Raw genomic sequence first — 27040 nt, 5'->3', positions numbered from 1 at the left:
CTTGTTAGAAAGTTGTTCAGCAAGAAAAAATAACAATATGATGAAACTTTTAACTCTTTAGGAATAACTGTGTTTTGGGGATGTCTATCTAAAATACTCTTTCCAGATTTTGGTAACTTGAAACTTTAGAGTTGTGCTAAATTAACTTAAATAATGGGAATCCATCAAATACCCAGGTCATTTCCAGCTAAGATATTGGGACATTAATTACTGAGCACAGGTTTCCTTTTTCAAAGAAACTAAGGTTAGTTAGGACTATTAATATGTTTGATGTCACATTAAGACATTTTCTGTAAGAAAGAGAATGTTTTCTAGAACCATAAATAGTATTTATAAGCTTGCCAATCTGAAGAATACTAATGGAAAAGACAGTTCATAATTGCTTACTTAGTTTTTGCTAGAAACTATGTTTTAAGGTTAAGAATTATAATATGTGTAACTAAAGCTACTAAAATAATAAGGGAAACATTTCAGTATCCAAGGAAAATGGAAAGCATGTTTTCACTAAAAGAGGGCATAAGGAATGGAAATGCATTTTGTTAAAGGAAAAAAAGGGTAGTTTTGTCTTAGAGCTGGTTGTTTCTGAATGGAAAAGAAAACAAGGGACAAAATAATATGGATACAGAAAGTTGTAAAAGGGTTGAGGAAAACGAACACTGAGAAAAGAGTTTGGTACATGGTCAGGATTGGCTAAGATTGAGTTTAGTTAAGAAAATGATTTTTAGGGGCTTCCCTGGTGGCGCAGTGGTTGAGAATCTGCCTGCCAATGCAGGGGACACGGGTTCGAGCCCTGGTCTGGGAAGATCCCACATGCCACGGAGCAACTGGGCCCGTGAGCCACAATTACTGAGCCTGCGCGTCTGGAGCCTGTGCTCCGCAACAAGAGAGGCCGCGATGGTGAGAGGCCCGCGCACCGCGATGAAGAGTGGTCCCCACTAGCCACAACTAGAGAAAGCCCTCGCACAGAAACGAAGACCCAACACAGCCATAAATAAATAAATAAAAGAACGTGAATTTCTAAAAAAAAAAAAAAAAAAAAAAAGAAAATGATTTTTAAAGGTAAAGTGTATAAAACCTGAATTTAGTTTTCTCTCTAAGAGCACAAAGTTTTCTTAAAATATTGAGCTGCTTTTGGTAAGAGACTGTGTGACTTTCTTTGCCTTTAAGTGATTTACTACCTTTGAAATCTTTTATTGTCACTTTGCTTAAATGAATGGGTATTGTTTCACAGTGACCTATGATCCTATTTAACCAGGTATTTTGAAACTTTTTGATATTTTTGACAAACGTCCCAAAGATCAAATTCTAAATGAAGTTCACTGGACCTCTAGTTAACTTTGAGGTTTTCCAAAGGGTACCTGGTATGCCTCAAAATATTTGTTTTCTCTCCATCTTATAGAGAGGAATATTAAGCTAATTAGGCTTATTTGGTATGTTAAATTACATGGGAAGCATTGTCAAATTTGAGTGGTGATAATACTTCTCAGGTTATATCATATGGGTAAATGTTATTAATATAGAAATTCTAGAAATTATATAGAACTCCTAAAAATCTGGTATGTCCTGGTAAAATGTTATCAGTCATAATTCTAGTAATTATCTTAAACTGTTGTATGTCACAACAGTAACCAAGTTTATTTGTCAACTGGCATTGTAATCAGGTCTTTAACCTTGACTTTTTGAATCTTTTATCATTTATGGACAGTTATTATTTTACTCTGAAGTTTTTGCAAAAATGCTTCATCTTGAAGAAGATTCACAGAAAGGACTTTAGGACAGTTATAGGTTTCTGATAACTTTCAGATCATACCACTGAACTGGGTAAGAAATTAAAGACTTCTGATGGAAAACCTGATGGCTTCATAAAACCGTTAACTGAAGATTAAGATCAAGGATTAGTCACACAAGACTGAGTGAAATTATGAGTATGGTTTTATAATTTTTGTTTTTTGTCTGAAATATTATTTGTTTTTAAACTGTTTTCCAGATATAAAGAAACCTTTAAATCACACCTCGGTATGCAGAATTGAAACATTTATCTTTTCTCTCTACCTGATCCCTTCAGAATCTGTAAACTCTTAGGTTCCTAGCAACTTTCTCAGGTAATAAGGAAGGCCACCTCCTAACAGGTACAGGAATCTCGAGGTATTCAGGAGACTTTGAGAAGAGAGGAATTCACCCAAACCTAGCACCCAAATCTACAGTTGTCACAGGTGGAATCTATGACATGCCTTTAGTGTGGCTTTCCTGGCCCTGAGAATTTTTTTTTTTAAAGTTCAATCTGAGATTCCTTGTGAAAAGTTCCAGCACAGCTAATTTAAAGAGCCTAGGTTGTCAATTAACCAGACATTTTGCAAACCAATTAGTCTTAATGTGGCTACATTTGGTAGAAATTAGGGTAATTTTAGAGAGAAATAGATTGTTTCAGTGGATATTAAATTCTAGTTTCATTAAATGAGGTCTTTATTTACTACTGCCTAAGACTCATTTCCCAGATAGTTTCCTTGTTGTTATATTATTATAAAGTTTAGTTATTAAAAGGACACTCCAAGTTTGTTTCTAAAGCTTATCACAGTAATCTAACTTTGGATGAAGATCAGATGTGCCATGACCTGCAACCAGGAGATTATTCATACTGGAACAGGTATCAGATAAAGGACTCTTTACAGCCACACTGGAAGAGTCCTCCTCTCCTGAATAAACTGCATATCAGGCCTCCTCTCCTGAATAAACTGCAACTCCTGTTTCTGACACTTGACTTTGACTAAGAACAGCACTACCAGACCAGCAAGAGACGACATCTGAAGAAGACAGCTGATCCAAGATGCTGGACTAGGTCTGTATACTGATTACTTTGACAACTGCTCACACTTTTTGTTTTCCTCACACTTTTGCTTGAGCTCAATTATTTGCAAGTTTCAAAAATCAATCTAATTACTGGGTTTGTGGCCAATTACCTATGTCCAGTACTCCCAGGTTGCCTTGGTAGATTTCTCCTCTCCAAGGCTCTAACTGGAAAGCCCTTAGAAATTTTATTTTAAAAGAAAGAAACTCTAGCACCATGCAAGCTAGTATCACTGCCAATCTCACTAAGTGAGATGCTCTTACCTGGCCAATTAATTTTTTTTTTTGCAAGTTCATATTTTATTTCTAATACGTTTGGAGCTTTGATTTTTGCGTTTTTGTAAAGAAGTTTTCACTTAATTCATTGAAAGCTCTTTCGTGCTGAGCCCAAGGTGGGGCCTGGGCCAGGCCAGACCCTTTGCAGCCTTCTTGCTCCCACCCCAGACCCCCAGTGCTGGGAACGGGGTGGCTTCCCTCTGTCCACTCTGCCCTCCCACCCCCCGCTGCATCTCTCTGTACAGAACAATTTTTAAAATGGAAGCTAAGATACAATATACATTGGACAGGCACGCACACACATGCACACACAGGCATCTGCTCCAAACGTGCAGGACGTCAGCTGCACTCAGAGAGCACCAAGGAATGCATACAGAGCCCCTCCTGGGGAGGAGGACAGGGTCTGAGCCCCACCTTGGTCCTCACAGTCCGAAGCTCCTCCCCACCTATTGCCCTGCTAGCTGCCAGAGGGAGGGGTGGACAGCACAGAGGGCTGTGCAGAAGGGGAGACAGCTGAGGGCAGCTGGGGGGTGATGGAGAGGGCAATGCCAGCCTGGTACGTTGCCCTGGGGCCAGGGAGGCTGTTCTAGGAGCCAGGGGGTGGGGGGAGGACTGGGGTAGACCTCTGGCCTCAGGTACCTGAGGGGTAGAAGGCCTGGGTTTTGCCCATCGAGGAGCTTCAAGTCTTACCTGGCCAATTAATGATGCCTGTTCTGAACCTGGCTATAAGCAATCCTTTTCATTAGATGGTGAATACTGGGTAGCTCCTAAGAGGACCCAATGGATTTATGGAACAAGTTTATGACCTTGGCTTTCCCCAGGTTGGTCAGGAAGATATGCTATTCGTTTCCCTTGGGCTCAAGGTCACTGATGGGTAGCTCCTGTCAATCTGTGATGTCAATCTGTAATGTGAGCATACTGGTTTCTATCAGGTTTCCAATGGTATGACCATTTGGCCACAATATTTGTTAACTCATCTTATGACATACAAAGGGTCAAATTTCCACTCTGAACAATCCTCTTCCCAGTTTAGGGGAAATACTAGGAAAAGGGTTTGGTTCAGGAGGATCTCGGCTTAAATCTTTGTTAATGATGTTGTTGGTTCTACTGGCAACTTAAACTACAGTTTGTGGAACTTACAAGGTGATAGCTTCTTGCCTTTCATGCTGTGTATCACCTATTCATAGTAAAATAATGATGTCTAAACAACTTAAAACTTTGGATCATGTCTACAGTGCTCTATAAAATAATAGGCATACATAATGCACATGTGAGGAGAACTGGCTTGTCTTACTGGACAGCCTAGAATTGGCTCTCAGTCCTTGCTGAACATTCTGCTAGTATAATTCCCCACCCCACCCCCCACCCCCCCCCAAAAAAGAGAACCGGGCTATTAGGACCCAGCACTGAGGGACATGATGGACCAAGGGCAGGCGAGCAACCACCCTGGCATCAAGGGACCAAATATTTGCTCACCTAATGCTTTCCATCAAAAGGTTAATGATCAGAAAGAAGAAACTGTGAAATAAAATTCATATTTTATGGCAAGACAAGAAAAATTTAAACATAAAAACTTTCTCTGACCTTTGGCCCCCTCTACAGTGTACTGTATAGCTGCATTATGCATCATGACCAAATTTTCCCCATCGGCAAAAATACCTGCCCAATCCTAAACTGCAACATTCTTCTAGCATCAACAAGACAACTCCTTAAAAGATAACCTTCCTTCTTGATCTTGTAAAGAGTCAGGTTACTTACCACTTTGTACCTGCAGAAGTGAACTGTGTAAACTGTCAGTATTATGTCATTTGATATGATGTACATCCTGTCTCAAAAACACTTCTAATGGATGGAACAGTTCTCAGAGCTTTCTGAGATGCTGTTCCTGGGTTGTAATTCTCAATAAGACTAGAATATATTTTCCATTTCTTTGTTAATTTTTCATCAACAGGAAGATGGTGAAAAGAGAACTGAAGTACCCTTAACTATTTTCTTCATTAAAAGAGAAAGATGGAGATGCATTTAAAATGGCTGGAAAAAAGATGGTTTATTCAACAAATGCCACTGGAATAAAATATAGATTCCTCCATTACACCATAATTTTAAAAAATTCAGATGTATTAATATATTTAGGAGAGACCATTAAAAAAAAAAAAGAACAGAAAATACAGAAGATTATTTGAAGTAGAGTGTGAAAGGATTTCGATCTAAAATGGAACCAGATGGGACTTCCCTGTCAGTCCAGTGGTTAAGACACCACTCTACCAATGCAAGGGGCACGGGTTCAATCCCTGGTTGGGGACTTAAGACCCCACATGCTGCACAGTGCAGCCAAAAGATTGAAATGGAGAATTTTATGCATGCACCCTCTGAAGAATGGAATTTAAGAAATGAGAGAAAGATTTCCCATAAATGCCAGATAATCAGAAGACTGACCCTTATCTCCTGACCAATGACCATCTACCAAGTATCTCTCCCCATCCTCAAGTCAATGAACTTACTGCTTGGACTCTGGCTGGACTCTCCTTGTCTGTACTCCTTGCCCATAAATACAACCTGCCCCAAACCCTCAACAAAACTGCCTGTAACTTGGTACTGCATGCATTCCCCGAATTGCAATTCCTCTGCTATTCTGAAATAAACTCAATTTCTGGTAATTTGAGCATGTCTCAGTTTACCTCTTTAGGTTGACAAGAGAATGCTTTTTAAAACATGAAAAAAAATGTAGAGATAAGTGTACCAAAAGACTGTGAGTTAATTACAAGAAAGTATAAAACTTTTACATGACAAAACGAACAATTAAAAAGATTTTTTTAAAACTATAAAAAGAAGAAAATAATTGAGAAATGAAGTCAATCCTGCCCATCTTCTAAATCAACAGGGGGAAAACACCCAAATTCTAATAATAAAAATGTGAAGGGACGTGTACAAGAGAGTCATTAAAGAAGAAATGCAAATGACCAATAAACATTTTTAAAAGAAAGCCTAAATCACATCAATGAAGCAATTGTTTTTAAAACTAATAAACACATAAACCTAGCACAAGGACCCTCCTTTCTCCACCCTGCTCTCTCCCCTGAAATAAAACCTGTGTTGATCAAAGTGGAGATAAACAAATATAAAATTATACAGTACTTACATATTGCTGGTAGGAGATAAATGGGTACCACATATTGTTAAATTAAAAAGATAGGCTTTATTTGTATTTTCTATAATCTTCATATAATGTACATCTATTTTATTTGTAATATGAAAAAAATAGGGTAATTTTTAAAATCTGATAGTCCTCCCCAAAATAAACCTAAAATAGCAAACAATTTTGCTCAGCTTCAGAATAAAAATTAAAATTGTAACAGCTAATATTTCAGTAATCTAGACTTTTAAAATCCCAGACAATAGCTAATTATGTACTTTTTTACATTCCAGAAGGAATGAGATGACAGCTTAGCAATTTAAAAATATTACCGCTCATCAGAGGGTGTTTGCCCCACCCACTCGGGCCCAGGGAGCCTGCTGAGATCCCAGGCTGGTCCCCTGCCCTCCAAGGCCACCCCGTCCCCCTGACCGCATTGGTCCTGGGGTCATAGGAAGGAGGCTGAGGGTAGAACAGGAGAGGCAGGTGGAAGGGGCTCTCCAGGACAGGAGGAGCAGGAGGAGCAGGAGAGGAAAGGAGGGTGTTTGCCTTGCCGACTTGAGCCCAGGAAGTCTGCTGGGCTCCCAGGTGAGGTCCCCTGCCCTCTGAAACCAGGAGTTGGGGGCACGCCTGGGCCCCTTCTGTTCCTTGAGCCTAAGCCACACCCCCCCACAGCCACCAGGGCCTTTTCCAGCCCTGTGGGTCCTAAGCATAGGCCCCGCCCACCACCCAAACCTCACCCTTGCTTAGGCCCCACCCTGCACAGCCAAGACCTTTTTTGTTTGTTTGTTTGTTTTCTCTTTTCCCTCTCCCTCTTTTTAGTATTGTGGTACTATTGTACCTTCCGGTTGTTGATTCAACTATATTTTTATTTTTATATCCTTTCTAATGTATCTGTTAGCTTCCTAGTCTAATTTTATTTTTTACTTTGTTATTGTTCTCTCTCTCCTTTTTTTTTGCCACCCCATGTGCCTTGCAGGATCTTGGTTCACAAGACGGGGGTCGGGCCAAAGGTCCTAGGGCAGGAGCTCCGAGGTGGAACCACTGGACTAACAGAGAACCTCAGACCACAGGGAATATTCATCGAAGTGAGGTCTCACGGAGGTACTCATCTCACCACAAAGACCCAGCTCCACCCAACAGCCTACAAACTCCAGTGTTGGAAGTCTCAGGCCAAACAACCAGCAAGACAGGAACACAATCCCACTCACAAAAAAAAAAAACAAAAACAAAGAGATGGCAAAAAAATATGTCACATGTGAAGGAGCAAGGTAAAAAACTACAAGACCAGATAAATGAAAAGGAAATAGGCAATCTACCTGAAAAAGAATTCAGAGTAATGATAATAAAGATGATACAGAATCTCGGAAATAGAATGGAGGTACAGATTGAGAAAACACAAAAAATGTTTAACAAAGAACTAGAAGAACTAAAGAACACACAAACAGAGATGAACAAAACAATAACTGAAATGAAAAATACACTAGAAGGAATCAATAACAGAGGCAGAAAAACAAATAAGTGCGCTGAAAGACAAAATGGTGGAAATAACTGCCAAGGAGCAGAACAAAGAAAACAAGAATGAAAAGAATTGAAGACAATCTCAGAGACCTCTGGGATAACACTAAACGTACCAACATTCGAATTACAGGGGTCGCAGAAGAAGAAGAGGAAAAGAAAGGGGCTGAGAAAATATCTGAAGATGATAGTCGAAAACTTCCCTAATATGGGAAAGGAAATAGTCACCCTAGTCCAGGAAGCACAGAGAGTCCCATACAGGATAAACCCTAGGAAAAACACACCAGGACACATATTAATCAAACTAACAAGAATTAAATTCAAAGAAAAAATATTAAAAGCAGCAAGGGAAAAACAAAAAAATAACACATAAAGGAATCTCCACATAAGGTTATCAGCTGAGTTTTCAGCAGAAACTCCACAGGCCAGAAGGGAGTGGCAGGATATACATAAAGTGATGAAAGAGAAAAAACTACAACCAAGATTACTCTACCCAGCAAGGATCTCATTCACATTCGAGGGAGAAATCAAGAGCTTTTCAGACAAGCAAAAGCTAAGAGAATTCAGCACCACCAAACCAGCTTTACAACAAATGCTAAAGAAACTTCTCTAGGTGGGAAACACAAGAGAAGAAAAAAGACACACAAAAGCAAACCCAAAACAATTAAGAAAATGCTAACAGGGACATATACATCAGTAACAACCTTGAATGTAAACAGATTAAATGCCCCAACCAAAAGACACAAACTTGCTGAATGGATACAAAAACACGACCCATATATATGCTGTCTACAAGAGACCCATTTCAGACCTAGGGACACATACAGACTGAAAGTGAGGGGATGCAAAAAGATATTCCATGCAAATGGAAATCAAAAGAAAGCTGGAGTAGCAATACTCACATCAGATAAAATAGGCTTTAAAATAAAGAATGTTACAAGAGACAAGAAAGGACACTACATTATGATCAAGAGATCAATCCAAGAAGAAGATATAACAATTATAAATGTTTATGCACCCTACATAGGAGCACCTCAATACATAAGGCAAATGCTAACAAAATGAAAGGAGAAATCGACAGTAACACAATCATAGTGCGGGACTTTAACACACCACTTACACCAATGGACAGATCATCCAAACAGAAAATAAATAAGGAAGCACAAGCTTTAAATGACCCAACAGACCGGACAGATTTAATTGATATTTAAAGAACATTCCACCCCAAAGTGGCAGAATACACTTTCTTCTCAAGTGCACACAGAACATTCTCCGGGATAGAACACATCTTGGGTCACAAATCAAGCCTTGGAAAATGGAAATCACATCAAGCATCTTTTCTGACCACAATGCTATGAGACTGGAAATCAATTACAGAGAAGAAAAATGTAAAAAACACAAATACGTGGAGGCTAAACAGTGTGCTACTGAATAACCAAGAGATAACTGAAGAAATCAAAGAAGAAATAAAAAAATACCTAGAAACAAATGACAACAAAAACATGACGATCCAAACACTATGGGATGCAGCAAAAGCAGTTCTAAGAGGGAAGTTTATAGCAATTCAATCTCACCTCAAGAAACAAGAAAAATCTCAAATAAACAATCTAACCCTACACTTAAAACAACTAGAGAAAGAAGAACAAAGAAAACCCAAAGTCAGTAGAAGGAAAGAAATCATAAAAATCAGAGCAGAAATAAATGAAATAGAAACGAAGAAAACAATAGCAAAGATCAATAAAACTAAAAGCTGGTTCTTTGAGAAGATAAACAAAATTGATATATCCTTAGCCAGACTCATCAAGAAAAAAAGGGACAGGACACAAATCAAGAAAATTAGAAATTAAAAAGAAGAAATCACAACTGACACCGCAGAAATACAGAGGATTATAAGAGACTACTACAAACACCTATATGTCAATAAAATGGACAACCACGAAGAAATGGACAAATTCGTGGAAAAGTACAATTTTCCAAGACTAAACCAGGAGGAATTGGAAAATATAAACAGACCTATCACAAGTAATGAAATTTAAACCATAATTAAAAATCTTCCAACACACAAAAGCCCAGGACCAGATGGCTTCACAGGTGAATTCTATAAAACATTTAGAGAAGAGCTAAGACTGATCCTTCTCAAACTCTTCCCAAAAATTGCAGAGGGAGAAACACTCCCAAATCCATTCTACAAAGCCACCATCACATTGATACCCAAACCAGAAAAAGATATCACAAAAACAGAAAATTATAGACCAATATCACTGATGAACACAGATGCAGAAATCCTGAACAAAATACTAGCAAACAGAATCTAACAACACATTAAAAGGATCATATACCATGATCAAGTGGGATTTATCCCAGAGATGCAAGGATTCTTCAATATACGCAAATCAATCAATGTGATACACCACATTAACAAATTGAAGAATAAAAACCATATGATCATCTCAATAGATGCAGAAAAAGCTTTTGACAAAATTCAACACCCATTTATGATAAAAACTCTCCAGAAAGTGGGCATAGAGGGAACCTACCTCAACATAATAAAGGGCATATATGACAAACCCACAGCAAGCATCATACTCAGTGGTGAAAAACTGAAAGCATTTCCTCTAAGATCAGGAACAAGACAAGGATGCCCACTCTCACTACTATTATTCAACATAGTTTTGGAAGTCCTACCACGGCAATCAGAGAAGAAAAAGAAAGAAAAGGAATACAAATTGGAAAAGAAGAAGTAAAACTGCCACTGTTTGCGGATGACATGATACTATACACAGATAACCCTAAAGATGTCACCAGAAAACTACTAGAACTAATCAATGAATTTGGTAAGGTTGCAGGATACAAAATTAATGCACAGAAATTTCTGGCATTCCTATACACCAACAATTAAAAATCAGAAAGAGAAATTAAGGAAACAATCCCATTTACCATCCTCCCAAAAAGAATAAAATACCTAGGAATAAACCTGCCTAAGGAGGCGAAAGACGTGTACTCAGAAAACTATAAAACACTGATGAAAGAAATCAAAGATGACATAAACAGATAAGAGAAATATACTATGTTTTTGGATTGGAAGAATCAATACTGTGAAAATGACTATACCACCCAAAGCAATCTACAGATTCAATGCAATCCCTATCAAACTACCAATGGCATTCTTCACAGAATTAGAACAAAAAATTTTACAATTCATATGGAAACACAAAAGACCCCAAATAGCCAAAGCAATCTTGAGAAAGAAAAAAGGAGCTGGAGGAATCAGGCTCCCCTACTGCAAACTATACCACAAAGCTACAGTAATCAAGACTGTAGGGTACTGGCACAAAAACAGAAATATAGATCAATGGTACAGGACAGAATGCCCAGAGATAAACCCATGCACATATGTCACCTAATTTATGATCAGGGAGGCAAGAACATACAATGGAGAAAGGACACCGTCTTCAATACGTGGTGCTGGGAAAACTGGACAGCTACATGTAAAAGAATGAAATTAGAACACTACCTAACACCATACATAAAAATAAACTCCAAATGGATTAAAGACCTAAATGTAAGACCAGACACTATAAAACTCTTAGAGGAAAACATAGGAAAAACACTCTTTAACATAAACCACAGCAAGATCTTTTTTGACCCACCTCCTAGAGTAACGGAAATAAAAATAAGCAAATGGGACTTAATTAAAATTAAAAGTTTTGCACAGCAAAGGAAACCATAAACAAGACAAAAAGACAACCCTCAGAATGGGAGAAAATATTTGCAAATGAAGCAACTGACAAAGGATTAATCTCCAAAATATAAAAACAGTTCATGGAGCTCAATAGGAAAATAAACAAACAATCCAATTAACAACTGGGCCGAAGACCTAAATAAACATTTCACCAAGGAAGACATACAGATGGCCAAGGGGCACATGAAAAGATGCTCAACATCACTAATTATTAGAGAAATGCAAATCAAAACTACAATGAGGTATCACCTCACACCAGTCAGAATGGCTAATATCAAAAAATCCAGAAACAAAAAATGCTGGAAAGGGTGTGGTGAAAAGGGAACCCTCCTGCACTGTTGGTGGGAATGTAAATTGATACAACTATTGCAAACAGTATGGAGGTTCCTTAAAAAACTAAAAATAGAACTACCATATGACCCAGCAATCCCACTACTGGGCATATACCCTGAGAAAACCATAATTCAAAAAGAGACATGTGTCACAATATTCACTGCAGCACTATTTACAATAGCCAGGACATGGAAGCAACCTAAACGTCCATCGACAGATGAATGGATAAAGAAGATGTGGCACATATATACGATGGAATGTTACTCAGCCATAAAAAGGAATGAAATTGAGTTATTTGTAGTTAGGTGGATGGACCTAGAGTCTGTCATACAGAGTGAAGTAAGTCAGAAAGAGAAAAACAAATACTGTATTCTAATGCACATATATAGAATCTAAAAAAAAAAAAGGGTACTGATGAACCTAGTTGCAGGGCAGGAATAAAGATGTATACATAGAGAATGGACTTGAGGACATGGGGTGGGAGGGGGAAGCTGGGGCAAAGTAAGAGTAGCATCAACATATATACACTACTGAATGTAAAATAGTTAGCTAGTGGGAAGCAGCAGCATAGCACGGGGAGATCAGCTTGGTGCTTTGCGATGACCTAGAGGGGCGCAATGGGGAGGATGGGAGGGAGGCTCAGGAGGGCGGGGATATGGGGACATGTGTATGCATATGGCTGATTCGCTTTGTTGTACAACAGAAACTAACACAGCATTGTGAAGCAATTATACTCTAATAAAGACCTATTAAAAATAAATACATTTTAAAAATAAATAAATAAAATAAAATAAAATAAAATTACCGCTCAAGTCTCATACTATGGATTTTCACAGTTGGAAATCAATTCCAAGGTAAAAAATATTGTCAAGAGCAGGTCTTATTTTTTCCTTTCTAGAATAAAAATGGCAGGAAATTTTTCTTCTACTTTCTTAAATACAGTCTAACTTTTTTACCATTCTTCTTCTATATCAATGATACTCCTTGCCACTCCTGTATGTGTTTGTATATGGAGAGGCAGATTTTACTAACTGCTTAACAAATAACCAAAAGGGGAAAGAAGCTGGTTTCAGACATTTTTCAAACATAAAGGCAAGACAATCTGAACAGTTCATGCTTTGCTATGGATAAGACCTCACAGTATACAGCACAGACTAAAATCTTTCACCTGTAAAGTTCTCAGGTTTTTCCTCTATAGGTTACTTTTGTTAAAAAAAAAAAAAAAAAAAAAGAGTTAGGGACTTTCCTGGCGGTCCAGTGGTTAAGACTCTGCATTCCCAATGCAGGGGTAACAGGTTCGATCCCTCGTCAGGGAACTAAGATCCCACATGCCTCATGAAGTGGCCAAAAAATAAAATAAAATAAACCATCTATAGATTTCAAATAATAAAATTAAAGAAAAAAAGAATTAGAATGTAATATCAATAAGTATCATCCTCACAGGGGAGACAAAAACTTGTCCTATAAAGTAGACAGGCCTAGTAATAAGCCTTTTAAAGCCCTTTAAAGCTTTAAAGGTGAAAGGTGAAAAAAGAAAAAATCTTGTAGGTGAAAAAGAAAAATATCTGTTTCAGGGTAAGCCCAGCATATATACATTATGAAATATTCAAAACATTTAAAAGTTACAAAAGTATTATGTAAAAATTAATCACTTTTGTGATATATATATATATATGTATATATATATCTCCTATGTGTTTCTCTTTCTAAGACCAAGAATATAACTTCATACCTCATAATCTGGTCCTCCAAAGTGAGATTTTTTCTTAAGTTCTGTCATGGCATTTTTGTATGCTTCCTCTATTCTTCTTCTCTTCTCACTTTCCTATTTAAAAAAAAAAAGCAAGTGAAAAATTTATCATGTCAAGTGGGATTTTCTCTACATTTCATCAAAATTTTATAACTTGGCCCAAAAATAACTCCACTTCTGTGAAAAATGAGTATTCTTCTGCCCAAGAAAACACTTTTTTCTGGGCCATATATCACATACAAGCTACCACTTAAAATACCACTAAGATCACCTTATAGGTAGGTTATCCATTTAAATGGATTAAGTAACTACCAAAGTGTCTACACTTCAAAAAAAAAAAAGGGATAAATTAGCACCAGAGGAATGCCTACAATATACATTCATGTGTTTGTTTCCCCCAGTAGGAGCTAAATTAATTTTGTTACAGAGAAAAAAGGCAAGTAATGGATGTCAGGAAGAAAGTAACTCAATTATTAGTAGAATCAATAAATGCAAAAAGATATTCTAAAGAAAGATACCGTTCTTATACTTTCCAACTGCTGGTTAAAATTATTTTAGAGCTGAAAAAGAGCTTAGATTTCTACTTTAACCTTCTCCTTTTATAGACAGGGTCTATGGCTCTAAGAGTTTGCTAAAAGATCCAAGGACAAAATGTAAAAAGGCTGGCCTTGGCACCAACCTCAAACTTTTTTTTACAATAAGGGACTACAATGAGTCAAATGTGATATTAAAGCCCTACAAGCTTATAAAGAACCTAATGCCTTTATTCCCTCACCTCAAATATTTAAGGGCTAAATTAAAGTCCACACCGAACTCACCCAGAGCTTAACTACTTCTAAAAACCCTACCTGAATTAAGCTAGTGCAAATCAATGAGTTAGTTCATTAGGCCCAAAGATTAACTGATTTTTGTGTACTGAAGAGAAAACAGGACTACAGACCCATCAGAATGGCTAAAATTTAAAAACACAAAAAATCACCCACAAAAAAAATGACAATACCAAGTGTTGTCAATGGTGAAGAGCAACTGGAATTCTCACCTACTGCTGGTGGGAATATAAACTGATATAACCACTTTGGAAAATTGTTTGCCTCTACCCACTAAAGCTAAGCATATACCTCGTGAATTGATAATTTTACTGCTTGGTATGTGCCCAAGAGAAAAGAGTGCATATATCTACCAAAAGATGCGTACAAGAATGCTCACAGCAGCTTTATTCACAACAGCCAAAATATAAAAAGTTAAATGTCCATCAGCAGGAAAAAGGAAAAAACAAATTGAAGTCATACAATGAAAATTCATCATACAATGAACAGCATACAGCAATAATACTATACAACAATAAAAAATAATAAACTACCACTAAAAGTTACAAGATGAATGAACTTCACAGTCAGTGTTGAGGGGGTGGGGGAGCGAGCCAGACACACGAGTATATTTTGTATGATTCCATTTACATGCTGTTCAAGAACAGGCAAAACTAATCTATGACTGTATAAGTTAAAACTGTGGTCACTTCTTGAAGTACTGGTACGGTATGGACTAGGAAGGGGCATGAAGAAACCTTCTGGGGTGCTATGAAAGTTCTATATCTTGATTTGAGTGGTGGTTACAGGGGAGTATACATGTGTATAACACTCGTCAAGCAGTACACTTAAGATTGGTATACTTCACTGTATATATGTTAAACCTTAATTTTAAAAAATGAACAAAACAAAAACACACAACACAGCAATAATATTAAAAAGATTTCAAGGAAAGCGAAAAAACATGTGAAGTTACACACTTGTGAATCTACTAATATAAGCAAACATCTTCAATGAATAATTTTTTTCTTATTAACATTGTTAACAACTAAAATTTGTTTAATCTTAGAATTTTTGGTCTTCCTGGACACGACTGGCTAAAAATTAAGTACACTTCTTCTAGAAAAGAAGGAATTATTTTTATAGGTAACTAAGAATATTCAATTATTTAGCTGTAAGAACAATGGAAATGATGTTAGAAATGTACATAAGAGCTATTAAACATAAAATCAGAGAACTATTATATAGAGATTTGTATGTATGTTTTACACATCTATTGTATGTGTATATCTGTTATATACATAGATAAACATATATTAGAAATCTACATAAAAGGTATACAAACAGCTATTAAATAGCTATTATTATATCAACTATCACCTACTTAATCACTCTCATTAGAGTTTTAGCTCCTTGAAGAATGATTTCCTGTACACTACTGTTTTCTCATTTCTAGCTTAGAGTCTAGCACACAACAAGCATATAAATACTTCTTGAATAAAACAACAATTTCAAGTAAACCATATTGTTAACACTATATTTTCCTCCTCAATTATATGAATTACCTAAAAGATATGTTTGTTGATAAACAACTCTCTCTATTCAAGAACTTCCTAATCTTTACAGAGTGTGTATATATACATGTATGTATGCACATACACATATGTATATATACACACATGTATATATACACACACACACACTGAATATGTATGTATATACTGTGTATGCACACACGCACTTACATTTCCTGTAAAATGTAACTGGGAGCCTATATCGACCTTGAGAAAAAAATTATGGTGCAAAAGGTGAATAAGATTTGATATCAGATAGACCTGTAAAAGGATTACAAATTACAGCCATTTGCAGATTTCAATTAATACTACCATCTTTTGTGGCTGTTATTTGGTTAAATGTGGTCTAACAAAACTGTTTTTTCACGGATCCTTTGGTATAGTCTACTTGTTGCTACCCAATAAAGAAACAGAATGGATAAGATTACCAACATTGAAGACAACTGCAAGTTCACATCCCTTTCAAATAAGAAATTTGATTGACAAAAAGATGGGGAAGCCATGTCTTATTTTTAATGAATTTTTTTAGGCAGTGTGGTTAGAGCATATGACTAGAGATGATGATCCTTTAGTGAAGGATAAGTAGACTGAAGAGAGGGGAGCTTAAGAGAAAGTTGCCAAAAAGTTTTGAATAAGCTAATCTGGATAAGTTGAATGATTCTCCTGAACCATTAGTCTAATGGATTTAAGGGACTGTCCTGTTTTCTCAGTGCTATTTTTTTGTGTGAACAGAGAATCTTCTAAAAATTGAATTTGATCCAAAATTGAAATCTATGACAACATACATAACAGTTCTACTCCAAAATAATAATGAAGTATCTGCGTGTACCTTAAATGGACATTTTCATTGCTTATTTTAAAAGAATACATATTGCTAGTCAACCTGGCGTACTCTCACATGCACCTAAGAATTCTGACCAATTCTCTTTTCTTTAAACATGGGGACCTTCTTAAACATACAGTGCTGTTTAAATCCTGTAGCCATTCTGCTATTACATCAATGATGACATTGCTTTCCTTAGTGTTCTGTTCACATTGATAAGACCTCCAAATACCGCAAGCAATATGACTCACTAATGAATGATAAGATTCTGATTGATGTCTGCCCTAATATCCAGAGCTGAAATATAGAAGAGTAAAATTCTTCTTATTCTGCTACTTAACACCTCTAGACAAGTCTCTGGGCCTCAGCTGCTGCTTCTATAAAATGATGGCATTGGACTAGAACTAAATTCTCTAAGGTATGCTTTGGTTCTAAGATTTTACTGATGTTAAATTATAAGCAAACGTTTTCCTACTAAACAAATTCACTGAGCCAAATTCTACTTCACACTCGAAACTAAAGATTCATATTATTATTATCAGTGCTGCAGTTTAAACAAAGGTGGGAAAGGTGAACATAAGGCAAATGTTCAAGGAACAACAAAATGTGTGTTAAAGGATATCACAATGACCTTAGAAAACATACATGGCCATGAATGCAATAAGTTAATATTTAACTTTATAAATTGGTGTTTTTAGTAGTTCATATAACTTAAGTACAGTTTCATGTATTACACAATAAAGCTAGGAAATGTCAAATGGTTCATTACTTCTATTCCAAAGCATTACTATTGCCAGTACAAAAACTTTTATGTTAAAATCCAATGAAGAATGCATATTGTATAGTAACCAAATACATAACTGGTGAATCTCATTAGAAAAATGAGTTTAAGATGCTCACAAAGTTTCAGAGGAGTAGTACTACCTGCTACTTCTCTCAATCCAATAGATTTTTCCCTAAGAAGTTAGTTTGGTTTAAATGTTCAATCAGTACATAAACAAACAAAATCTGATTATTATTATTATTTTACAAAGAAGAAAAACAAATCTTACCTTATCCAGTCTCTTTTGCCAGCTGTCCTCACGTTTTACCATTAGTTCAATACAATGAGAAAGTGTAGCAAGGATTCCAGCAGTAGTTGCTTTAAAAGTTATTGCCTCCCCTTTAAAGTCTATACCATTAATTCCTTTTGGTGTTACATGTGGAAATACTGAAAAAAAAAATTTATTCACTAAAAATCTTTTTAACAAAGAAATCATTCCTCAGCACAACTTAAAATTAGAAAATTTTTAGGAAACTATCACATCAGAGTAGACTTTCAAACTGTAATTTCCTTCCTGTTGGCCAACATTTTAAAATTTGCATCCATCTCTATGAGCAAGGAAGCTTGTGACAGCATATGTACTCTCAAGTCCTTTTTTCTGGATTCTGTTTCCTGAAATCTATTTGCTATGCTGCACCCAGTGAAGAAAGTGGTAGGTGGAATAATACTTTAATAATAACACTCAAGACAGCCTAGAGTGAGACCTAATTATGGCAAGAACTATCTTACATTTTGAGAAATCCTGAATTTAAAAATATCTGAAAAGAAACTGCGGAAATGAATAAGGTAATATGTTAAAATTTAAATAAATGTCCAAATATAATTTGGGGACCAATGCACACATTAAACAGTTATGTTTACATATTATAATTTTAATTCAAAGTTAGTCTTTGAATTAAATGAAAAATCTTAAAACTCATAAGATGCAAATAAGAGAGCATAATATCTTATACTATAGTTAATAAGAAACCTTTTCAATAGAACTCTTTAAATGAAATAATGATACTTTAAACTTTAAAAACTCATATGTAGATATGACAGCAAAGGCACAATCCATAAAAGTTGACAAACTAAACTTCATCAAAATTTAAAATTTCTGCTCTTGAAGGCATTGTTAAAAGAATGAGTTACAGTTATGCAGGATAACTCAGTCTAGAGAGCTAATCTACAGTTAATAAAATAATGGTAACTGTGAGGAGATATATTAATTAGCTTGACTGCAGTAATCATTTCATCATGTACACCAAATCATCATATTGGACACCTTAAATATATGTAATATCTATTTTAAAATTTTTTTAACAAAGAATAAAGAGACAAGCCACAAACTGGGAGAAAATCTTTGCACAGAATATGTATGATAAAGGACATATCCTTTATCTATATATATATTATACTAATATAGACATATTCTGTATTATAATATACAAAATATAGTAATCTCAAACTCAACAATAAGAAAACATATAACCCAATTAAAAAACTGAACCAAAGAACTGAATACACATTTCACTATAGAAGAGATCGGGATGGCAAATAAGCAGATGAAAAGATGCTCAATACTGTTAGTTACTAGGGAAAAGCAAATTAAAACTACAGCGAGTACCACTACACACCTACTAGAAGACTAAAATTTTAAAAGACTGACCACGTCAAGTGTTAGTGGGGGTTTGGATGAACTTGAACTCTCATAAATATGACTGGTGAAATGCAGCTTGGAAGGTTTTTAAAAGGTTAAATACATACCTACCATATGATTCAACCATTCCACCTCTGGGTATTTAGCCCAAAGAAATAAGGTATATGTACATAAAAAAAACTTGTATGTGAATGTTCACAGCAACATTATTTATAATAGCCCCAAACTGTAAACAACCCAAATGTCCACCAATAGACGAATGGACTGAAGAAATTGTGGTTGTTATCTATAGAAGGGAACACTACTCAGCAATGAAAAGAAATTAAATACTGATACGTACAACAACGAGAAATCTCAAACTAAGAAAGAGATCAGGCAAAAAAACTGAGTTCATTTACATTAAATTCTAGAAAATGCAAACTAATCTATAGTGACAGAAAAATCAGTGGTTGTTTGAGAATGGAGGGAGGAAGGGAAGACAAAAGGGATGGAAGAAACTTTTGAGGGTGATGGACATAACAATGGTCTTGATTGTGGTGACAGCTTCATGAAAATATCAAAACTTACCAAACTGTACACTTTAAATATACGTAGTTTACGGCATGTTAATTATATCTCAGTAAAGCTGTTTTAAAACCTATTTTCTTTTTCTTGTATTTTCTGAAAATCCTTCTTATCACTGTAACTTCTATATTTTCTACCATTCTTACCAAGATTGATGTTTTATTACAAACTACGATTTTTTTTAATAGTCAACTTAGAAACTAAAAGTCACCTGTGTCCTATATATGACAATGTGTGCCATTGTAATAATGGGTCCTCCATGCTGTTTGCTAATTTATATAGAGTCAGTATAAGATGAAAGACCAACATAAAATGTCTTTGAAAAAACTTTTAGAAATGTACCTCTTCAGCTGCACTTAACTACTTTCAGAAGCTGTCACCCTCAAATCCTTTTCAGAATGATACAAGGGTTATGTAACAGATTTTTAAACTTTCAAACAGTCTCAAACATAGTAAGGTCTCTGAAATAAATTTCTCTCATGTTACATCTGTTAGGAAATGAAGGTCATGAAGACAAAACCTCATCTTAATTTGTCATCCACTGGGCTCCTCTAAGTACTGGTTACTTTGATTTTTGCTCTAAGTCTCTCATACCTTATCTTGTAGAACTACATTAATCTTGATGGAAAAACTTAAGCAAAACCCCAAAGTACTCAATAATTTTAGATGAGCATACTCATCTAAATGTCTCAGCTGACCACAAGGGAAGGAAGATCTTCAAGAGACAAGGTGGCATGCCTTAGTTTCTTCTGGGAAAATGATACACTGTAGCAAAAGAAGTTGCAAATATGTGAATGTAACCATGCTTATGAAGGGCAGAGATGAAAGAAATTATAAAATAACCTATAAATCTAGATTTTTAAGTACTTAAGCTCTTAAAATTATCATTCAAATCTATAGTTCTTTTAGTTGAACTGACGTTATAGAGTTCAAAATTCTTTTAAAGGTGCTAACATTCAGAAAATCACGGAACCCAGAAGCTAACATCAACATGTCAAAAATAAAAACAAATACTGACAGAAGCCAAGAGATTTCTAATCCTTTCACTTCATTAAGACTCCCAAACACTAATTTAAATAGTAGGCAACCTAAGGGGGAATTCCCAGTTTCTGTGGCGAGGATTTTTTCATTTCCCCACCTGAAATATTCCAAATGACTGTGTCCTTCTGGACATACAGGATGGCAACTTTGTTTAAATCTCTCCTCACCTGTCTACTATGATAAAGAAGAAACATGGCTTAAGACTATGACCATGTTATTAATCGTACTAGGGTCAACAATCAACTGGTTTGGGACTACTGGTCTATTATAGATATGATTATTCTAACAAAGTAAGATACAGTTGGCTAAAAAACTAAATTTAAAATATTCTCACATGAAAAATCTGTGAGCTAAAAGATGATGAAAAGTGATCTGTGGCTGGTCCAACTTCTTCATTTAGACAATTAATGTATGAGCATCTGCACACAGACTACGTGGGAGAAAAGGACAAGATGATAATCATGTTTCATAGAGTAATGCATGTTCCATTAACACTAAATTGCCTCTCAATTGAGTTTCATCAAGAGTATACCTTGATTTGACAGATTAGTTAATATTTACTGTCATTATTTTATATAGTAGATGACAATATGCTCTTGTATATTATTTACAAAACAGGAATAGATAGAAGTTAAAAAATTGGTTAGAAAATATGGTTAAATATATAGTTGGATGGGAACAACTGGAAAACATAATAGATATAAAAAATCCATGCAAGTAGCCATCTTTGACATGTAATTAATACAATTAATCATAAGAAATAAGGGTTTAGGGGTAGGAAATTTCTGACTTTAGATTGATTTAATCTAAAGTAGAGGCCAGGGAATTCCCTGGCAGTCCAGTGGTTAGGACTCTGTGCTTTCATTGCTGAGGGCCCAGGTTCAATGCCTCGTCATGAACTAAGATCCTACAAGCTGCATGGTGCAGCACCCCCCCCCCAAGAAAAAGTAGGGGCCAAAAAATTGAACAGTACTGTCAGTGAATTTATTTACACTTTTTAAAAAATTTAAAGTGTACATTTTATTTATTTATCATTTATTTATTTATTTAGCTGCGCCACACAGCTTATGGGATCTTAGTTCCCCGACCAGGGATTGAACCCAGGCCCTCGGCAGTGAAAGCAGAGAGTCCTAACCACTGGACTGCCAGGGAATTCCCTAGTCTTTTTATAAATACCAGCTTTATTGAGATATAATTTTCACAGCATAAAATTCACTCATTTAACACATACAATTAAATGATTCTCAGTATATTCACAGAGTTGTACAAGCATCACCACAATCAACTTTAGGACATTTTTATGAACCATCCCCTCAAATCCCACATACATTAGTAGTCACTTCCCATTTCCCCCAACCCTACTGCCCAGTCCTAGGAAACCACTAATACACTTTCTGCTCTACGATTTGCCTCTGAATATTTCATATAAAGTAACAATGAGTGGTCTTCTGTGACTGGCTTCTTTCACTTAGCATAATATTTTCAAGGTTCATCCATGTTACAGCACATGTCAAGTATGTTATTCCTGCATATGGCTAAAAAATGTTCCATTTGTTTAACCATTCGTTAGTGGATGGATGTTTGGGTTATTTCCACTTTTTGACTGTTATGAATAATACTGCAATGAACATCCATGTACACGTTTTTATATGAATGTTATGTTTTCATTTCTCCTGAATATATACCTAGGAGTAGAACTGCTAGGTCAAATGGTGACACCATGTATAATATGTTGAGGAACTGCCAGACTGTTTTCCAAAGCAGCTACACCATTTTACATTCCCACCAGCAGTGTATGAGGGTTCCAATTTCTCCACATCCTCAGCCAACACTTGTTATGGTATTTCTTTCCAATTACAGCCAGCCTAATAGGTGTGAAGTGGTGTCTCACTGTGGTTTTGATTTGCATTTTCCTGATGGCTAATGAGTTGAGGACCTTTTCAGGTGCTCACTGGCCATTTGGATATCTTCTCTGGAAAAATGTCTATTGAGATGCTTTGCCCATTTTTGAACTGAGATATCTGTCTATTATAGATTTGTAAGAGTTCTTTATGTATTTTAAACAAATCCCTTACCAGATAAATGACTGGCAAATGTTTTCTCCCATTTTGTGGGTTATCTTTTCACTTTTTGATAGTTTCCTTAAAGCACAAAAGTTTAAAATTTTGCTAAAGATCAAGAAAGCTTTGCCTTGCTCAAGGTCATTAAGATTAACTCCTATATTTCTTCTAAGGTTTTATGGTGTTAGCTCTTTTAATTAGGTTTTTGATCCACTTTGAGTTAATTTTTGTGTTTGTGTGAAGTAGGGGTTCAACTTCATTCCTTAAATATGGATATCCAGCTGCCTAACACCATTTGTTGAAAAGACTTTTTTCCTCACTGAGTTGTCTTGGCACTCCTGTGAAAAGTCACATTTATTTTACTATAAATGTGAGGGTTTATTTCTAGACTCTCAATTCTATTCCACTGTTCTATATATCTTTCCTTATGCCAGAACTATACCTTACTGTTGCTTTTGTAGTAAGTTATGAAATTGGAAGTGTGAGTCCTCCTACTTTGTTCTTTTTCAAGACTGTTGTAGCCACTCTGGGTCATTTGTATTTCCATATGAACTTTAGGATTAGCTTGTCCTCTTGTGCAAAAATCCTACCTAGGATTTTGGTAAAGACTGGATTGAATCTACAGGTCAATTTGGGGAATACTGAATTTTTAACAATATTAAGTCATCTGATCCATGAACAGGGCAAATCTTTACATCTATTTAGGTCTTCTTTAATTTTTTCAATAATGTTTTGTGGTCTTCATAATATAAGGTTTGTGCTTCTTTTGTTAAATTTATTCCTAGGTAGTTACTCCTTTTTGATGCTGCTATAAACAAAACTGTTTTCTTAACTTTATCTTCATATTCTTCATTGTTAGTGTATAAAAAATATTGGGTTGGCCAAAAAGTGCCTTCAGTTTTTAAGTAAAATTAAAAGACACATTTTTCATTTTCACCACGAACTTTACTGAACAACATATGTACCCTTTTGTTCCACTACCTTCTGCCATTTTTCAAGCAACTTCATAAGTCCATCTTCCCAAAACTTTTTATCTTTTCGAGCAAAGAACTGTTCCAGGTGCCTTTTATAGCTTCCAGGGAATTGAAATTTTTTCCATTAAGAGAATTTTGTAAAGACCAAAATAAATGGAAATCCGAAGGTGCAATGTCTGGTGAACATGGCGGATGAATCAGAACTTCTCACCCAAGCCGTAACAGTTGTTGCCTGGTCATCAAAGAAATGTGCGGTCTTGGGTTATCCTGATGGAAGAGTATGCGTTTTCTGTTGACTAATTCCGGATGCTTTTCATCGAGTGCTGCTTTCAGTTGGTCTAATTGGGAGCAGTACTTGTTGGAATTAATCTTTTCGTTGTCCAAAAGGAGCTCATAATAGAGGACTCCCTTCCAATCCCACCATATACACAACATCACATTCTTTGGATGAAGACTGGTCTTTGGTGTGGTTGGTGGTGGTTCATTTCGCTTGCCCCACGATCTCTTCTGTTCCACATTATTGTACAGTATCCACTTTTCATCACCATCACAATTTGTTTTAAAAATGGACTATTTTCATTACATTTAAGTAGAGAATCTCATGTGGAAATATGGTCAAGAAGTCTTTTTTTTTCTTAACTTATATGGAACCCAAACATCAAAGCGATTCACATAACCAAGCTGGTGCAAATGATTTTCAACACTTGATTTGGATATTTTGAGTATGTCGGCTATTTCCCATGTGGTATAACGTTGACTGTTCTCAATTAATGTCTCAGTTTGATCGCTATCAACTTCAACTGGTCTACCCGACCATGGAGCATTGTCCAGCAAGAAATCTCTAGCACGAAACTTCACAAACCACTTCTGACGTGTTTGATCAGTCACAGCACCTTCTCCATACACTGCACAAATCATTTTTTGCGTTTCAGTTGCATTTTTACCTTTCTTGAAATACAGCATAAAATGCTGAAAATGTTGTTTTTCTTCCATCTTTAATATTAAAATGACTACACAAAATTTCACCAATTTTGATAGATCTTTTTTTAAATGCACGCTGGTATGCCAGCTGTCACATACAATCTAACAAAATTGTTTTGAATGACGTTAAAGACAATTAAGTGCTACTAGAGCCATCTTACAGAAAAAACTGAATGAACCTTTTGGCCAATCCAATACAATTGATTTTTCGTATACTGATCTTATATCCTGCAGTCTTAATTTATTAGTCCTAATAGGTTTCTAGTGGATTCCTTATGATTTTCTCTATGTAAGATAATGGCATCTTCAAACAGAAAAATTTTAATTCTCCCTTTTGAATCTGGATGCTTTTTATTTATTTTCCCTGCTCAGCTGTCCAGGTAGAATCTCTAATACACTGTTGAACGGAAGTGGCAAGGTTGAACATTAGTTAGGAACAAGGTTATCTTGTTCCTGATCTTAGGGGGAAAGCATTCAGTCTTCCACCATTAAAAGTGATATTAATTGTGGGTTTCACTAAGAGATACTGGTATCAAGGCAAAACTGGCCTCAGAGAATGATTAGTTAGGAAGTGTTCCCCCTATTCTACTTTTTGGAAGAATTTGTGAAGAACTGGTATTAATTTTTCTTTAAATGTTTGGTAAAATTTACCAGTGAAGTCACTGGAGCCTGGGCTTTTCTTTGTGGGAAATTTTTTTACTAATTGTATCGCTTTACTTATTATTGGTCTATTTGGATTTTGTAGGTCTTCTCGACATAGTTTCAATAGTTGGTGTCTTTCTAGGACTTTTGTCCATTTCATCTAAGTTATCTAATTTGTTGGCATACAGCTGTTCATAGCATCCCCCTATAATCTTTTTTATTCCTGTAAGGTCAGTAGTAATGTCCTCCCTTTCATTCCTGATTTTAGTAAGTTGAGTCTTCTCCCCTTTTTTCTTTATCAGTTTAGTTAACAGTTTGTCAACTTTGTTTTTCAAAGAATCAACTTAAAGTTTCATTGATTCTCTGTATTGTTTTTCAATTCTCTTTCTTCTTTATAATAAATGTGTTTCACCTACAAATTTCCCTCTAAGTACTGTGGCAGACCGTAAGTTGTGGCATCTTGTGTTTCTGCTTTCATTCACCTCACAGTATTTTCTAATGCCCTTTGTGATTTTTGTCTTTGATCCACAGGTTATTTATGAGTGTGTTAATTTTTACATATTTCTGAATTTCCCAAATTTCTGTTATTAATTTCCAATTTCATTCCACTGTGGTTGGAGGACATACTTTGTTTGATTTCAATCCTTTTAAACTAATTAAAGCCTGTTTTGTGGCCAAGCATAAGGTTTATACTAAAGAATATTCCATGAACAATTGAGAAGAATATATATTTTTCTATTGTTAGGTGGAGTGTTCTGTGAATGTCGACTAGGTCTGTTTATTTAGACTATTCAAATATTTTATTGTCTTGTTGATCTTTATCCTACTTGTTCTATTCATTATTGAAAGTTGGTTATTGAAGTCTCAAACTATTACTATTGACTTGTCTCTTTAGTCAGTTTTTGCTTCATGTATTTTGGGGCTCTGTTGTTACATGCAAATACATATTTTATTGTCATAAAATCTCTCCTTTTGTCTCTAGAAATATAATTTTAAAAAGATGGTATAGAGTTTAACAGAAGAAAACTTATATTAGAGGTAGATAAGAAGTTTGTTCACAAAAGATTGAGGAAACATTCCTTTCACTGTGATCTAGAACTCTTAAAAGTCTTTAACTAAGGAAGGTGTTTTCTAATTCAAAAATTTCTCCTCTGCTCTAATCTTCAAATTACTTTAATTGCCTTTCTTCTCATCTTAGAATATCTGGAAGTTTTACTCCTGTTTTAGTCTTCGCCCCATACCCCCCATTCCTATTCTTGGCATATTTACTAGTAGGTTGGTAAACTAGTTCTAAATTTTAAAAAACTTTAGTATAGTTACATCACAATATTTGATCTAGACCTAATCTTTAATAATGGCCCTAATGGTGAGAACATTACAATGATCACTCCCAAGAACAGAGTATTATTTTTCCCTCTTCCAATAGCTGATCAATCTAGGACTAAGACCCTGTTTTTGAGAGATGACTGAAATACCCTAATCCCAGACTACAATCAAGTAGTTCCAGATTTAAAGAC

The 27040-nt window shown here is 35.6% G+C and overlaps 1 protein-coding gene across 3 annotated transcripts in view; it reads right to left on the bottom strand.

Moving 5' to 3' along the window:
- Positions 1-27040, bottom strand: part of CERT1 (ceramide transporter 1) — a gene marked incomplete at its 5' end in the record, with an annotated part of 129271 nt that overhangs the window by 37128 nt on the left and 65103 nt on the right. For all 3 annotated transcript variants that reach the window (XM_082457259.1, XM_082457258.1, XM_082457257.1), the window contains 2 exons: positions 13579-13671; positions 17852-18009. In XM_082457259.1, coding sequence (XP_082313385.1) covers positions 13579-13671; positions 17852-18009 — 251 coding nt within the window. The remainder of the gene's footprint in view (positions 1-13578; positions 13672-17851; positions 18010-27040) is intronic.

The sequence above is a fragment of the Balaenoptera physalus genome (genome assembly GCF_965194825.1).
Source record: "Balaenoptera physalus genome assembly, chromosome: 3".
Classification (NCBI taxonomy): Eukaryota; Metazoa; Chordata; class Mammalia; order Artiodactyla; family Balaenopteridae; genus Balaenoptera; species Balaenoptera physalus.
This window is presented reverse-complemented; position numbering and strand designations above follow the sequence as displayed.